General features: G+C 39.9%; 1 protein-coding gene across 2 annotated transcripts in view; it reads right to left on the bottom strand.

The window, feature by feature from the left end:
- Window positions 1-16,993, bottom strand: part of LOC129731141 (synaptogenesis protein syg-2) — an 827,904-nt gene that overhangs the window by 361,121 nt on the left and 449,790 nt on the right. For both annotated transcript variants that reach the window (XM_055690922.1, XM_055690921.1), the window contains exon 9: window positions 9,755-9,899. In XM_055690922.1, coding sequence (XP_055546897.1) covers window positions 9,755-9,899 — 145 coding nt within the window. The remainder of the gene's footprint in view (window positions 1-9,754; window positions 9,900-16,993) is intronic.

The following is a 16,993-nucleotide window of genomic DNA, read 5'->3' on the forward strand; positions in this document are numbered from 1 at the left end:
CGTCAAAAATGAAAATCATATCAAAATAGTGAAAATCAAAATTAACCTTATTCGATTATTTATACTGTACTGGGCAGTGTACAGCGTCTGAACAGATTTGCACTACTTGGATTGATAATCTCCAAAGCTTCTTTGAATATCATTACGAGGCCTTTGATATTCATTCCACTGTTCTGTCATTGAATATGAGAAACGATATTCATGTATCGTGGCAATGAACATAGGTTACTGAGTTGCATCAGAGAGTAAATGTACTGACACTGAGATTAATTCAATTCATCTTCTCATTAATAAACATTGATATTCTATGGCACTGCTGTCTGCTTAATGAACTTGCGTGTTAACGGGAATAAGCCGTTGTTAAAAATATAAATTTAGCTCGAAAAATTAAGCCGTACGGATTGTATTTTTCTCTATAAATATTAAAGTACGAGACTTGCTCTTCCGAATGACAGCAGAAGATTGTTACAGTTCAAATACTTTGCCCTATTAACATTGCTAAGAGCGTGCAGAGCCGAAGCAGAGAGATTACGGCATACTAGAGATCGTGATGAATCACCATGAGATACGTGCTATAATTCAGGGGAAGGTGAATTATTAAAAGAATTCCCCCCCCCCCCCCCCTCACACCGGAGTAAACGATTCACCACAATGAATATAGAATTGAAGATATAAATAATAATTTAGAAATTAATAAGTTAGTAGATTTAGGAGAACAGATTACAATAGGATTAAGAGGATGATTGGCGGCTAACGGTCAAATTGAAAATTGTACCAACATAACACTTAGAATCAGGGTTCACACAAAACACTCACACCGTATAGATCTGCCGGAAAAAGGGGATAAAGAATACGGGAGGACAAAATGTAAAGAGAAATAAGGGAAGTTGGCTTGAGAGGAGGGCTGGAGCGACTAAAAGGAGAGAAGGCTCGATCACTCCATTCTAATCCAGCAAGTGGACGAGTATAGTAAAGTTAAAGCCTGTGAATATAACCTGTGCATTGGTAAAAAAATAAAAAAAAGTACAGCGCATCTTGCGCTTACCAGCGGCAGTCAGGTAAATCTTGCTTCCTATTAGAAAACTGCCAGATCGAGCCTTGCGGAAGAATTTTGAGCCCAGCCATTTCCCTCCCCTCACCTAGACCCATTCAGTATTGGCTCGAAAGAAGCGGATAGCACGCGGTGCCTGATATAGAACGGCAGACTCACGTTAACTGTCCGGAATTCCCACGGGGACCAGCAACCACCCACACGTGGGCAGCATCATCGAAGGACGAAGGAACCACATGGTAGTGCACGAGTAACATCTACCGTTACCTTCCCGAAAACAGCATATCCCGTGAACGACAGCCACCGTAGCCTACCCCGAAAGCAGCAGCCGTTCCACCCCCGAGAGTACCGCCAAGCAACACAGTAGCTGTGCGGCGAGAGCAAACGAGTGAACTTCACCCACCGTTCACCCGATAGATTCAGCCCATCCAGTCACCCGAGTCACCCGAAGTAGATCACCCGTCAGAAAAAGCATCCCGTGTCATCATCCGAGGCAGATTCAGCAGCCGGCCGGCCCCCTACACACCCACACATTGTAAGATAGTAAGTAATAAAAACTTAGAGTGGTTTTTATAGAGCCGTCTGCATCCCTGATCGGTGTCACAAAGCCGCCCTCGAGAAGGAGAGTTTCTCCCTCGAGATCGAGCTAGCCTTGGCAAAAGAGGTCGTGAGAGCCCACCCCGCTAGTCCCCAGAGAAACGACCAGGGACTTGGGGAAATTAGACGTGACCCTTCCGGTAACGTACCACAGTAACAAGATATATTTTTCACTTACCCTATTCAAAGATATCAACATTTAAAAAGGGTGTTTTTAAAAAATTGAAAACTTTTTACTCGCAAAATTTAGATTATTATCAAATTTTCATGTACCTCTGATTTTTTTTCGCAAAAATGTTGCCAACTAGATAAGAATCAAGGATCGGGAAGTTAAGAAATATTTCATCGGCGATTTTTTGAAAAACTTGGATTTTAATTTTTTTAGCGCAAATCTTCAAAAAAATTCCCACTAACTTCACTAATGTCAGTCATATTAATATAGAGAGCAACCAGTGCATTTGAGAGTAGTGCAGTGTCATTTAATTTCAAAAATTTAACAATTAGTTCAGTCAGTTTACCACAGACAAACAGACGTACCACTCCATACAAAATTCTAAAAAAAATGTGGTTCCGATTAATTTGTGTGACACGTACTGGACATATTCCGCAAATGATAAACTTTCAGCCTTTCTGCTGTTTCTGGCAGCACGGCACGCGACTGTCTACTGAGTTCAAAGGTAAAAGGGCTGATGTGCACCACCGCTGAGGCGGGAATATTCCGCGAAATTGAAACTCTCTTGAATTGACCGTTATTTTGATCCATGAATATAAATTTCAAGGTACCTCTGTTTGTCTGTGATTTAATCATAGGAAATCACAGCAACCAATGCATTTGAGGATAGTGCAATCACTTCATTTCGAAAATTTTACGAATAAACCTTGAAGCTAGACCACGAGAAGTGTAGAAATTTGGTTTGCGCCTCGTGCTCCAAAAAAAAAAAAAAAACAAATCTACGAAGGGAATAGGCGAGCAGTAGAAGAAAATGCTCTTTTCTCACTCACTGTATAACGAAAATGATAAAAAGTATCCTAGAGTTTTGTGCGGAACGTCTTTTAAATAAATAAATAAATTCAGTTTTTCAAAAAAATCCCCGATGAAATATTTTTAAACTTTCCGGTCCTTGATTCTTATCCAGTTGGCAAAAAAATTAGAGGTACATGAAAATTCGATAATAATCGAAACTTTGACACCGTGACCCGTAGAAGATATTTTGAAAGTTTAAACACCAAAACTCGCGTCTTTTAAAGTTATGGAAGTCATCTGAACGTAACTTTACCTAGAAATTTCAATTTAATAAAATTGAGCAAAAACTTCCTAATGTCCCTGATATCCTTATAGACCCTGATATCCCTTATGTCCCTAATGTCTCTAATGTTCCTAACATCACTAAAGTTCCTACTGTCTCGAAAGTCCCTAATATCATCAATCTCCATAATGTCTTTGATCTCCCTAATGTCCCTAATGTCCCTAACGTGCCTAATGTTCCTAATGTTCCTAATTTCCCTAATACCCCTAATGTCCTTTATGTCCCTAATGTCCCTAATGTATTTAATGTCCCTAATGCCCCTAATGTCCCTAATGTCTCTAATGTCCCTGATGTCCCTAATGTCCCTAATATCCCTGATGCCCCTAATGCACCTAATGACTCTAATGTGCCTAATGTTCCCAATGTCCCTAATTTTCCTAATGCCCCTAATGTCCCTAATGTCCCTAATGTCCCTAATGTCCCTGATGTCCCTAATGTTCAAATGTCCCTAATGTGCCTAATGTTCCTAATGTCCCTGATTTCCCTAATACCCCTAATGTCCTTAATGTCCTTAATGTCGTTGATGTCCCTGATGTATTTTATGTCCCTAATGTCCCTAATATCCCTAGTGTCCCAAGGGTCGCTAATGCCCCTGAGGTCCCTAGTGTCCTTAATATCTCTAATGTCTCTAGTGTTCCTAATGTTCCTAGTGTCCCTAATGTCGCTAATGTCCCTGATGTCTCTAATGTCCTTAATGTCCTTAATGTCGCTAATGTCCCTGATGTCCCTAATGTCCTTTATGTCCCTAGCGTCCCTAATGTACCTAATGTTCCCAACGTTTGTTATACCTATGGTCCCTAAAATCCCTTCAAAATGTCAAAGTGTCAAGAAATCTTAACATTCGAACGTTAAAATATAAAAATTTCAATTATATATTAAAAAGTCGAAAATTCGCAAAGTTGAGAAGCTCAAATGGTAATAAGCAGAATAGTAGAAATACTAAACAGACTACTATGGTGACAGCGGTGGGATCTATACCCACGCCAGACAGTAAGTAAAATAAATCATTAGGTCAAGAAGTTAGAATTAGGAAATCAAAACATAGAAAGCTAGAAAGTTGAATAAAATATTAGAGTCAAAAATCAGAAAAATACTTGTTGAAAAATGTCAAACAAGAAAATATTCAGAAAGTCAACAAACCAGAAACTAAATAAGGTAAACCGTGAAAATGATGATAAATTAGAAAGACAAAAAATCGAACAGTAAACAGTAAAAAAAATCACAAACTCTCTAAAATTTAAAACCACAAAAAAAATGATAATGTTACAAGATGAAAAAATCAAGAGTTGATAAGTCAAAATATTAAAGTGTTAACAAATAAAAATTCAAATCGTCGATCGATAGTGCCGACCACGTCCTTACTTTCGTTATGATAAGGAAGGGTGTTGTAAGGAAGGAGGTGTGATAGCCGTTGACCGAGTTTACCTCTGCATCTCCACTACTGCGGCGGATTGGAAAGGTCGTATCGTCGTGGTAAGTGACGGAATCGAACAATGTTGCGCGCGAAGTTAGCTGATTACGAAGGCGAACGGCCAGGACGCGGACGATAAATTTCTATTTCAATTCCATCTATAGCCAGCCAGCGTGTTCAAAGGTTCAAAACATCCCATCTTTTTCGGGCAATTCAGTCCATTCGAGTATGGACTTTAGCAAATGGAACGACGCCACAAAACCACCCTATAGCAAATCTTCATATACTGTAAGTGATGCACCCAGATATACATTTACCAAAACAAAAAATAGGCCAATTGATTTCGAAACGGATAAACGACAATGCAGGCAGGGTGTATAAAGTATTCCTACTGAAGTCAGTCTATTGCGCACACGAGAAAACTCGATGCAACGCATGAAAAATAAACATTAAACATTAACCCTCTAGTGCCCAAGTTAATTTGTAGACGGGCTTCGATAAAATCACTATGAATCATTATAAACACTTTTGAAGTATTTACTGAAGATTTTAGAGGTTTGACTGAAGCCCGCCAAAAGGCGGCATTGGGCACTAGAGGGTTAAACAGATAAACAAGTCCGAGCGCCTAACACACTGCTAGCGATTGCGCGAGAGAACTTCAAAATCGGCCTATTTGAAGCTGCAAAAAGAACAAAACTCTCTCTAGTTTGACCACCGCCGTTCAAATTGAACGAAAAAAGGATGTGTGTGTTAACATACGATTGCAAATAGAAAGAAAAACGAAGACAAAAGAAATCACATACTCGCGACAATCTGACAGGTGTAAGCGCACGCTGAGAAACACGTTCCGCCTACGAAAAAAATGGGAATTTGAAAGTTGGCGTCACCTTCACCGGTACTTCGAAACCACCCAATTTCGTATCACCTTTTCTCCACCTCTTGCATATGAGAAAAAATGTAATTACGCCACGGGAAGACTAAGTAAAATGCGATATTTTTGTGTGGCCTTATTTTCTTATAATATGTAGAGGTAAGTAAATTTCGAATTGTGAAAAGACTCCACGCTCCGCTGGAAGGTGACGAGCAAAAAAGAGGTCTTCACTCTGTAATGTCTGGCTTAGGACTAGTGGAGGAGAGTCGGGGGACCGGGGCAGTTACCCCGTTACTCCTCCTCTGCCGGTACCCGGATAACTGTCCCATAATGAAAAACAACATGTTGAGAAAACGGCGATTTTATATTATCCGTAAATTTTCTGATTTGCAGCTATTACATCCAAAACCAATGACCAGAACAGTTTCATGGCACCACAAGTTTAACTTTGAGAACAAAAAACCATGAGTGGAATTGGCTTTACGTTATATAACCTGAAAAAAAAAAACAATATGGGACAAAATATGCGGGTACATTTCAAAAGTACTCGCATATTTGTCTCATCCCATATAAATTCAACCAGCAACCAGCAGTATCACCGGCAACGTAGATTGTACTACAAAAAAAAACAACATTAGTCTAGTTAATTAAATGATACTTCTATATGTCTAAAGTTATCCGATATACACTAATCTAGAACAAGATTATATGTTCTCAGTGTGTATCACTATGCAGTGGGACTGTAATGCGGGTACTTTCAATATGGGACAAACACAACTTGGTATTTTTCCCTTGTTTTTCCATACAAAAGTATCAGCTTTAGATTTTTTTCGGAAAATATTATAACAATTAAGTCGATCCTCGATGATAACTCAAAAGTGACAAAAATCAGTATGGAACAGTCATGCGGGTACCGGCAGTGACCTCCCCTTTTTAAATCATGGTTGTAAATTTATCATTGTGTTGCATAACACTCATTAAAAAGTGTTTTATGTACTTCAAAAAGACATAGAAATCGCCATTATATGTATCATTTAAAAACAATAAAGCGTTCCATAGTACAGAAACAGAAATTTCCACAGTTTTACTATTCAATATTGCCTAGCCTTATTCAATAAACACTTAAGATTTTTTTCGATCCACCATCCACCAAAATTCAGCAGTAGAGCCAAAGTAAGCTGAATTGTAACATGGAATACAAATTTATTCGTCACCGTTTCGCAATTTCACATGCTACAGTTGACTCCGATTGTCGGCCTGGAACGGTAGAACAAAACCTTGCAGAAACGATGTCAAGCCCACATCACTCAACGCAAGACAGACAGCTGTACTCCGAAAACTTTCCGGAAAGCTTTTTTTTCTGTTGTCGTTCGTATTACCTTTAATGTGTGTGCCGTAGTGTGGCATCTTGGCCACAATATGTAGCGGAAACTTTTACATCCAATTAAATGTTTTCCCAGTTTTGTCATCCTAATCTGTCGACTGGAATTTGTGGGAAGCAGAAGCGGAATCGCCTGACTTAGCCGGCTCGTGACCGTTGTCGTTGTACGCCAGCACCACTCAAACTAATCGAAATGGCATTATTTATCAACTATTCATTCCAAAAATAAAAGATAGGAAACAAGGAAGAAGGAAAACGTGGAACAATCTGGGTAATTTATCGGTTTAAAAATGGAACGATTGTTCGGTAAAGCTTGGATGAGACAGGAATGTGAAAGAAAATAGAAAAAAGAACTTGTATCTCCCTCTAATACGGTTGACATGGCAAGGTACAAAGAGAAGGTTGAGCTTCACCTCTTTCTACTTTTAACAAGCGCGCAGACACTGTCCGACCGTCCTCGCAACAGCCGTCAGGAGTGGCATTCAGGCCCGATTCCGCTCCAGCATTCCATGCCCTTATCTTGCCATACCTTCGCTGTTGTTGATTCACTCGACTGCGGCAACTTGCCATCCTTTGATTTGCTCCCTTGTGAGCAAAAAGTGTGCACCAAAATCCCATCTGCAGTTCATAGTGCAGCAAGCAGTACGGTACACCACCACCGTTTGTCCGGGTCCTCTAGGATAAAACTCCTCCGGCAACAATTCAGCAACATGATCACCTTAGTGGCTTCTCCGCCAGTTGCGTTCTGAGCTTTCAGAGCTGCTATCAGGATGTCAGACGGCACATGAGCCCTTTGATGATGTTCACCCCTTCCGGCAGGAGACAGGAAACAGAATGTCATTTCTAGCGGTTCCTACGCGGGCGTCTTTCTTTACTTTCTTCTCCGGCAAAAGCACTACACAACAACATAACTCTTTATGTGAAACAGTTCCGTCAACCCGCACACAGACACATCCGTTTACGAACCAGCGACTTACTTTGAGTCGCTTTATTTTTTTTCACTTGTTTACTCGTGCCGAGGAACAAATGCAGATGTGCAACGAAGGCCAAGGCAATTTTCGTTTCGTTTAGAAGCGAACTATTTCAGCGTAGCTCACGGAATGATTTATACATTTAATGTGAAAAGACAAATGCGATTAGTTAGTCTTCATACAGCCACTCTACTCGTAAAATCTTGTTCTGTGTTGTAATTTGGTTTGCATTGCAGTTTATCACAGCATGGCACAGTACTAGCTTCAACGATTTACGTCGAAAGTTAATCCGGCAACACAAATTTTATTGTACTACCGATTTTTTGTTTAATTTTAATGGTAACATTCGCAAAAATATTTTTTTTTTCAAATGCTTCAAGTAGTATGAATCTATTTATCACCTGTCAACCTTATTAAGTTTTCTCGAAGTTTATTATGAAAAAGGAAACGAGAAGGACGTTTGAAACTTCGAATACTGTCAACCCCGTAACCTGTTGACGATGCTAATCGTTGGGTGTATGAAGACGAAACCCAGCTCAGTTCCAAGTTAACATGGATTACGTCTGAGTCAAGAGGCTGAACAGTGGGAGGCGTGTCTGCAGGCGGTCCCAGTCAAAGGTCGTGTCGAAAAATTGTAACTCGTTCCCCAGATATTAACTTTTGACAGTGTCAATCACACGAAGTTAATCTTTCCTGTCCTCTGTCTAGCTGGGAACCAGACTCTAGGGAGAGGATTTTAACTCCGTCGACTGAGAGGAAAACTTTGTCATTTGTGTACAGAGGAGGCGTTCGGTTATTTATTGATGTGCGGTTGTGACAGCAGTCCTGTGAACGAACGTATAACACTCAGTTGCTTACTGGGAAGCAGCTGGGCGTTTAGATTGGTTATGCAAATTTTGCCAAAGAGGCACAATGGGACCGGTCAACACACATTCCGAAAGGTAGAAAAATTGAATTGGTCATCGTCAATTTGCGTTACGGTGGAACGCCCGACTAAACACCAAAGTGGAGCCTGAAATGGGGCTTGTTCACCTTTTTTGCATGCCGCTGGCGATTGACTGACGAGGTCAGTTTGGAGGGGGGTGCGTTCCTGTTTCTTTTTCCGGATGTAGAAAAAAAATCGAGCAAAACAATCAGTTGTGTGTTTTATTCAATTTGCCAGTACCCTTTTTAAACTTGGTTGATTGGCTACGGGAGAGTTACCTACAAGTGGCACTTATGGTTGGCCTTTTGATAGCGTATAGTGTGGAAAACGGAAAATTCCCATTAACTGGAACGGGATAGGATACTAAACCTCTTATTGAGTGAATGACGGATGCTAAGTGGCTGTAAATGGTCAAAAGATATTCGAATCATCCGTATAGGGTGTTGTGAGGAAAATTCGACCTGTACTAATTTTTTGTTTGTTTTCCACCAAAAGCTGGCGAATCGTAAAAAAATCATTGGGACCTTTTGAAGTCAGCAAATCTTGAAATATATTTCTTATAGCCACCAGCCCAGTTCTTCCCGCAGTGTGACTTCCCATTGATTGTATCCAAACATTACATCAACCGGAAGGTAAAATGCAAATTCACCCCGCTTTTCACCGGAAAACGACAACAAATGGCCCATCGACAGCAAAACGATGACCGGCGACAACTGTTGTTGTTGTTGTTGGATGGCGGACCGAGTGAAATGTTCGATTGGTGAAAAGGCACCGGAAGAAAGGGCAATAAAAATTCGCTCCATCTGGTGCACCGTTTGCTAACAAACGCTAGCCTTGCTGGAGGTGAAAGAGGGGAGGGGCAGATGAACAAGCAATAAAATTCAGTCATCACATTCCGGCGGAACGAAACTAAAGGGCAGTTTTTGATAAAAAAAGATAACGCATAAAATTAAACGATTCATTTACATTTGAAAGCGTACCTTTTTCAGGCAAAATGGCCCGTAACCGCTTTTTCTTTTCTGGTTTCGGTGCTTCGATTGATGGTGGTAAAGCTATTCATATAAAGGGAAATAACTTTTCTCGAGAGGCCCCTCAAGTGTTATGTTGAGAAAAATTGTTCTCATGTATAAGCAAGATTTATTCATGGCTTACGGGGCAAATATATCGAATTCTTTTACCACCAAGCACGAAAATCACGTTATTAACCTTGACAATACTGGTAGTAAATATAGGTACTCACAGAAAACGTTCAGCTTGGTGGAGGCTTCCTTCGTCCCCCGTTTGACGAGTTCATTGGTGGCCCGACAGATGAGAGCCTTCCCGTGGTCGTCGCGTGTTGGCGTGAAACTTAAGGACGACAGGGTGATGTTTCCATCGTCGGACGTCTGAAAGTAGAAAAATGCCAATAGTTGTTAGTTGGATGCAATTAATGGGTAAAATGTTTGTTATTTTAATATTGAGCGTTTAATTTGGCAATTATTCATGTGAGATTGTGAAGAGAATGCTCTTCTCTAAAACTATGGAAGTTAAATCCTTGATGCAACAGTTTTATGACTCAGAAAAAATAATCCTGGATCAGTTAACATCTGAAGAAAGGCTTTTTTCAATCTAAAACTTTCTCGAAGATACTATTGCTCGGAAATGTAACGTTCGTGAGAAAACGACTTTAGACCACCTTCGTAGGGGTACTGGGGGTAAGCCCGACCCCCTAAGGAAAATGATTCTTTAGTAGCACGTGGGGGTAACACCGGTACCTAAGTTTGTTCATGAATTAACTCGAATTAACTGAACCAATTTGAATTCGGAAACCGCCGAATGAGAGATCTTACATTTCTGTATGTTACTGTTGAATTTGGTTGTTGTCGGTTAGCTGGTTCTGGGCAGATCAACGGGCAACTAGTTTTATTATCGATGACGAAAATGAATCTCTTTTGATACCAATCATAGGTGACAACGAAACGCTTCATTCCCTGTTTGACAAAAGTGCGGTGATAGGACTTAATCAAGTAAATCCTGTTAGAAATCATAACAATTGTTATCTAGATTTGCTATTTACAAACATGACTGATGATTTCTGCGTTACTGAGGCACCAGCTCCCCTTTGGAAAAATGAAGCGTTTCACACTGCCATTGAATATTCCATATTTATACATAATAACACCACACTGCTAGACAGCGAAATGTCGGAATCATACTTTGACTTCAAACAAGCCAACTATGAGCTTATCAAAAGCAAACTGAACTGTATTGATTGGCAAACCAAGATTTATAATTTGAATATAGAACAAGCAGTGGATAAGTTTTACGAAATTATATACGACACATTAGAAAAGACAGTCCCAAAGCGAAAACGAAAACATACAAGCACATCAAAAAACCCAGTGTGGTTCAACAGAAAAATAATCAATATCAAAAACAGAAAACAAAAAGCCCATAAAGTTTACAAAAGTGATATTAACCTTTCATCCTATCTCTCAGTATGTGACGAATTGAACATGGAAATCAAAAGTGCCTATGATGGTTACAACACTAAGCTAGAAAACAATATAAAGTCAGATCCTAAGCCATTTTTTAATTTTGCCAGAGATAAACAAAAGTCGAGCAACTTTCCATCCAAAATGCGTCTAGAAAATAAGAATGGTCAAACTAATAGTGAAATCAGTAATTTATTTGTTGAGTTTTTCCAGGATGTTTACACCACTCATGACGACTAGGATCGTGATTATCAGTTTATCTCATACCTACCAGAGCCATTGAGAGATGTCACAGTTGATTATATAGCTCTTGACGAAGTTTTAGCTTCCTTAAATATGCTGGATGTATCAAAAGGTGCGGGACCAGATGGGCTACCGCCAGTATTTTTAAAATCAGTTTCGAAGGAACTTGCACAGCCTCTGTTGTGGTTGTTCAATTCTTCCTTAAGCGCAGCACAATACCACCAATTTGGAAAGAGCCATTTTTAATCCCAATTTTCAAAAGCGGCAAGAAATCAAATGTTAAAAACTATCGTGGAGTTGCTATAATATCGTGCATTCCTAAACTATTTGAATCAATCATCAATCAACTCATTTTTGCACAAGTTAAAAATTTGATTTCTAGCAAACAACACGGTTTCATCAAAGGCCGTTCAACGGCCACAAACTTGTTGAATCCTGTAACTTTCACTATAAACGCAATGGATAAAGGAAATCAAGTTGAAACATTATATACTGACTTCAGTAAGGCATTCGATAGAGTTGACATCCCTCTACTGCTTTTCAGATTATCTAAAATAGGGTTTGATCCGAGACTTTTGAAATGGATTCAGTCACACTTGACCGACAGAATACAAAAAGTAAGGTTTAAAAGCAGCTTATCATCAGTGGTGAATGTGACATCCGGTGTGCCACAAGGTTCTCATCTAGGTCCGCTACTATTTATCTTATTTGTAAACGATGTAGAACATGTCTTGAAGGTGCTGAACGTTTTGATATACGCAGATGACATGAAACTTTTTCTTGAAATACGTGAAGATTCTGATCTCGAACTATTTCAACGTGAAGTTGATAGTTTTCACACATGGTGCATGAAAAGCCTGTTGAAACTTAACGTGAAAAAATGTAATTCCATTTCGTTTACCAGGAAACATTGCATAAGACAAAGAACAATTACTATAGACATGAAAACAGTTGAAAGGAGCAGTCTTGTAAGAGATATAGGAATCACGCTCGACTCCAAATTAATCTTGTTGACCATTATAATAACATCACATATAAGGCAAGTAATATGCTCGGATTTATTAAAAGATTCCGTTTGCACTTCAAAGATCCATACACCATCAAAACATTGTATGTTGCACACGTCAGGCCCCTGCTGGAATATTGTAGCATAGTCTGGTAGCCATATCATGATATACATATGAACCGTATAGAATCAGTACAAAGGCAATTTTTGTTGTATGCTCTACGAAAGCTAGGTTGGACCACTTTACCTATACCCTCCTATGAGTCGCGTTGTATGTTAATAAATCTTGATGGACTTAAAAAGCGACGAGAGTTCGCAATGGTAGCTTCTATAAACGATGTAATTACACAAAGAATAAACAGCCCAGAAATCTTGGCGAATTTGAACTTATATGCTCCTACTCGTTCTCTAAGAAATAGAAACTTGTTTTATATCAGTAATCAACGAACAAACTATGGAAAAAACGAACCTCTTAATAGAATGATGTCATGTTATAACCAATATTGTGAATCAATCGATGTAACAATGAATAAAACTACACTTAAGAAAATATTTTTTTTGAGGTTAGTAAGATAAGAGTGAAATGTAATTAATAAGGTCTACTTATGATTGACGACAAATAAATAAATAAATAGATTGCCGGGACAAGTTCCGGTGAACACTATGTATAAACAATGAAAGAATTTGATACTCGGCAAGCCTATCATGTGGCACTTTAAATCATATTATCAACTAGTTTCATTGAAGCCAGGATCACATTGACCACAACGGAGCATATTTCAAATACCACCGGGAAAGCCGTCAGTTTTGTGACTTGATTCAGTACATTTGACACCTCTAATAACCCTTGGAATCATTAATAAATCACAGAAGAGCTTGAGTGCATGGTTCTAAGTCGATTAATTAATTAATTTATCAGCGAGACACCGGTAATAGATGAGAAATATGTGTCAGTAAAATCCAACTAGCCTCAGACCATGTCTGGCTTGGGGACGGGACACGAGGCATATGGACGCTAGGCATATGGATGTTAGGCATAGTATGCTAGGCATACAGACGCGAGGCATAATGGATGTGAGGCATAATGGATACGAGGCATATTGCCACAAGGCATAACGGACGCGAGGCCGAATGGACACAAGGCCGAATGGACGCGAGGCCGAATGGACGCGAGGCCGAATGGACGCGAGGCCGAATGGACGCGAGGCCGAATGGACGCGAGGCCGAATGGACCAAAGGCCGAATGAACGCGAGGCCGAATGCGATGTTGTACGATCGCATGAGATCCAATTATGTAGTTCAGGTGTAAATATATTCCTAAAGAGTTTAAGTTGGGTATAATACTTTTCTTGAAATCATGCGGCGAAGACGCATAATCAAGGGCAAGGAAACAAGGCGGCACTAAGCCGCCGTGGTTTCCGCAGTCCGAGCCGGCCGCCGACCCGCCGTCGGAAGCGGCGGCCTCTCGCACCCAAACGACTGATCTACTGGTTTGCTAGGTCTACTCAAACAGAGTTTTCTTCCCTTAGTTAAGTCCGAACGAGCGGTAGCGAGTAAGGACAGCATTCGCTCGAACAGCGAGTCGGCCGAAGGCCGCGAGTGTATTGCTTTCCAAATGTCACTTTAAAACGAAATACATGTTATTGAAGGTCTGTGATGATGATGACGATAATAAAATATTTCGCATGTCTTCCCCTTAGCCTTGTGTCCATTCGGCCTTGTATCCATTCGGCCATGTATCCATTCGGCCTCGCATCCATTCGGCCTCGCGTCCATTCGGCCTCGCGTCCATTCGGCCTCGCGTCCATTCGGCCTCGCGTCCATTCGGCCTCGCGTCCATTCGGCCTCGCGTCCATTCGGCCTCGCGTCCATTCGGCCTCGCATCCATTCGGCCTCGCGTCCATATGCCTCGTGTCCGTATGCCTGCCGTCCATTATGCCTAGGGTACTATGCCTCGCGTCCGTATGCCTCGTGTCTGTATGCTTAACGGGGTGTCATCGTCTGGCTTACCCCACTCACTGGGTGACGGTGTTACCCCGACAGCACACATTTTTTTTAAAAAGAGTATTTCTACAAATTTATAGCTTCAATTTACCTCAGATCGAATTCCTGTGATTGCTTACAATACAGGCAATAAATTGTAGAGCAACGAAAAATTATTTCAGACTTTTCAAATGAATAAAAGCTTAAGTTCAACTCACGAAAAATTACATCCGTTTGCGCATCAGCTGCAGTAGGGTATATTATGTCTATTATTTTGACGTTTGACGTTTCACGGTGGCTTCGATGTGTCTTAAATGTCTAAAATATCAAATACAAACACTTCACATATTCCAAAACACAGTTAATTAGCGTTTTCTAGAAAAATCCTAGGGGTGACGGTCTTAGTAGTGTGAGAGAATATAGTAAAATATCAAGTGTTTTCCTGGTATCATTAGCGATACCGCTAACCGTGCAACATACATAATGTCTAAATCACCCGAGTTTAGGGAAAAAATTAGATCTAGAGCTCGATAGCAATATTCTGAAGAACAATTTTCTTCTACAAAATTGGTCTAAATGGATAACGCGCTTATTTAAAAATAATAAAAATTTACGATTAAACCAAGTATCTGACTTTTTTTTACCTTTGCCAATAGAAAAAAAAGTCCGTAATCTCGGATGCAGGTTATGAATATAAACAAAAATACAATATGAGTATCAAATAACATCTTCAATTCTATTTAATTCAGAGAGTGTCCGAAACATTTGTACTGTTCGTCATAATACACTTAAGTCGCTTTTTACGCGGGGGATACGTGCCGCGTAAAAAAACGCGTAACAAAACCGCGTAAATTCCGGAATCCGCGTAAAAAAACCTGCATAATTCTGCAATCCGATTGAAGAGAATCTGAATTCGGCGCAAAAAAATACCGCGTAAATTCCGGAATCCGTGTAAAAAAACGCGTAAAAAGCGACCTTAGTGTATATGACAAATATGATAACAGTTCATTTTTTGTAATATTTCAATATCCTAATAATGTATTTTGACGAAAAAAAAAAACTCCTGTATGCTCTGAGTTTAGTTGTTCAATAAAACGTTGATTTCCTTCAGGGAAATAAACGGAGAAGACGGGAAACATTTCTTTGATAACTTTGTTCTTTAACGACTGAAGAATTTGTGAGAAACTGGAATAGATTTGAAGATTCCGAATTGTGATTAAAATATTTTTTAGAAGCTAGAAAAGTCAAAATGAATTTCAAATTGAGAAAAAACCGTAAAGCAAAAAGAGAAGTAAAAACATTTCCAAGCAGACCTAACATATATGAGGAGTAGCGTAGCCGCAAGGTTACAGAGTACGCTTTGTCAAGCGCATGGTCGTGGGTTTTAATCTTAGTAGAATCAGGCCTTTCAATGTCAAAAAGGACTGAAGCATGGGTTCATTCTCAGGCTCCTCACACACGGGCATATCACACAATAGACCAACGATTCTGGCCGCAGTGAGGACGTCCATACAAAAAAAACCTAACATATTCGTAGAGACCATTTGAAAGACGAGGTGAGGTAAAATATATAATTATATCAAAGATTATAACAAAGCAAAACCTTGGTGCTACATTCCGATTTGGAATTTGACCTTCTGTTTGTTATACACAGACTTCGCAGCCAACTGTTTAGTGTACAGGACAATTGCGGGGCTAGCGCTACGATCCTACTGACACTAACAGTCTCTCCCGAGCCGAGACTCGAACCTACGCCGACTGTTAGCCCAGCATCGTAACTCTAGATCATCTGGGAGATGCAATGATTATAACACGGGTCAAAAAAAGCGAAAAAAAGGGTGCCATAATGCTCGAATACGTTACCCTAAAAATGTTATTTTTAGAGTCAATTTTAGAGCCCCTAGTACATGCAGAGGTGCGTCATAATACCGCACAGTAAGGGCTCGCCGGGTTCGTCGCTTCTACGTGAGGTTACGGGAAAACTCAATTAGGTCTCTAGAAAAGTTAGCTTTGTTAGGAGCACGAAAGTTTAGTTTGATCTCTAGGGCAAAAATCTATGTTTACCAGCGTAATCATTTGGAATTGAAGGCAAAAGTAGCTATATCTAGTAATACCCCGAAAGACTATTTGAAAGACGACAAACTGCAAACAAATAATTTCAACGCAGCCCACTACGACTGAACCCAATTTTAAAACTGAAAATATTCCAAATTATGCTTCAAATTTGCTATCTCCTAAACATATAAAAATGCAGCTCTGTCTGTCTGTCTGATTCATATAGCCTTGGAAACTACTGAACCGATCGGCGTGAAATTTTGTATATGGGGGTTTTAAGGGGCCAAGAAAGGTGACTAAGATAGTTCAAGATCCCTCCCTCTTCTGGAAGGGAGGGGTCCCATACAAATGAAACACAAATTCTGCACATCTCGAGAACCAACCAAGTAAATGGAGCCAAATTTGGCAGGTGGATGTTTTTAGGGGCAACAAACATATTCCTAACGGTTTGACATCCCTCCCTCTTTTATAAAGGAGGGGTCCCATACAAATGAAACACAAATTTCGCACAGCTCGAGAACCAATCAACCAAATACAACCAAATTGAGCATGTGAATGTTTTTAAAGGTAACAAATATGTCCATAATGGTTCGACATCCCTCTCTCTTCTGTGAGGGAGGGGTTCCAAACAAATGAAACAAAAATTTCTGCATATCTCGAAAACTAACCAAATAAATCGAATCAAATTTGGCAGATGAATATTTTTAGGGGTTTTATT

The sequence above is a fragment of the Wyeomyia smithii genome, chromosome 3, assembly GCF_029784165.1.
Source record: "Wyeomyia smithii strain HCP4-BCI-WySm-NY-G18 chromosome 3, ASM2978416v1, whole genome shotgun sequence".
Lineage (NCBI taxonomy): Eukaryota > Metazoa > Arthropoda > Insecta > Diptera > Culicidae > Wyeomyia > Wyeomyia smithii.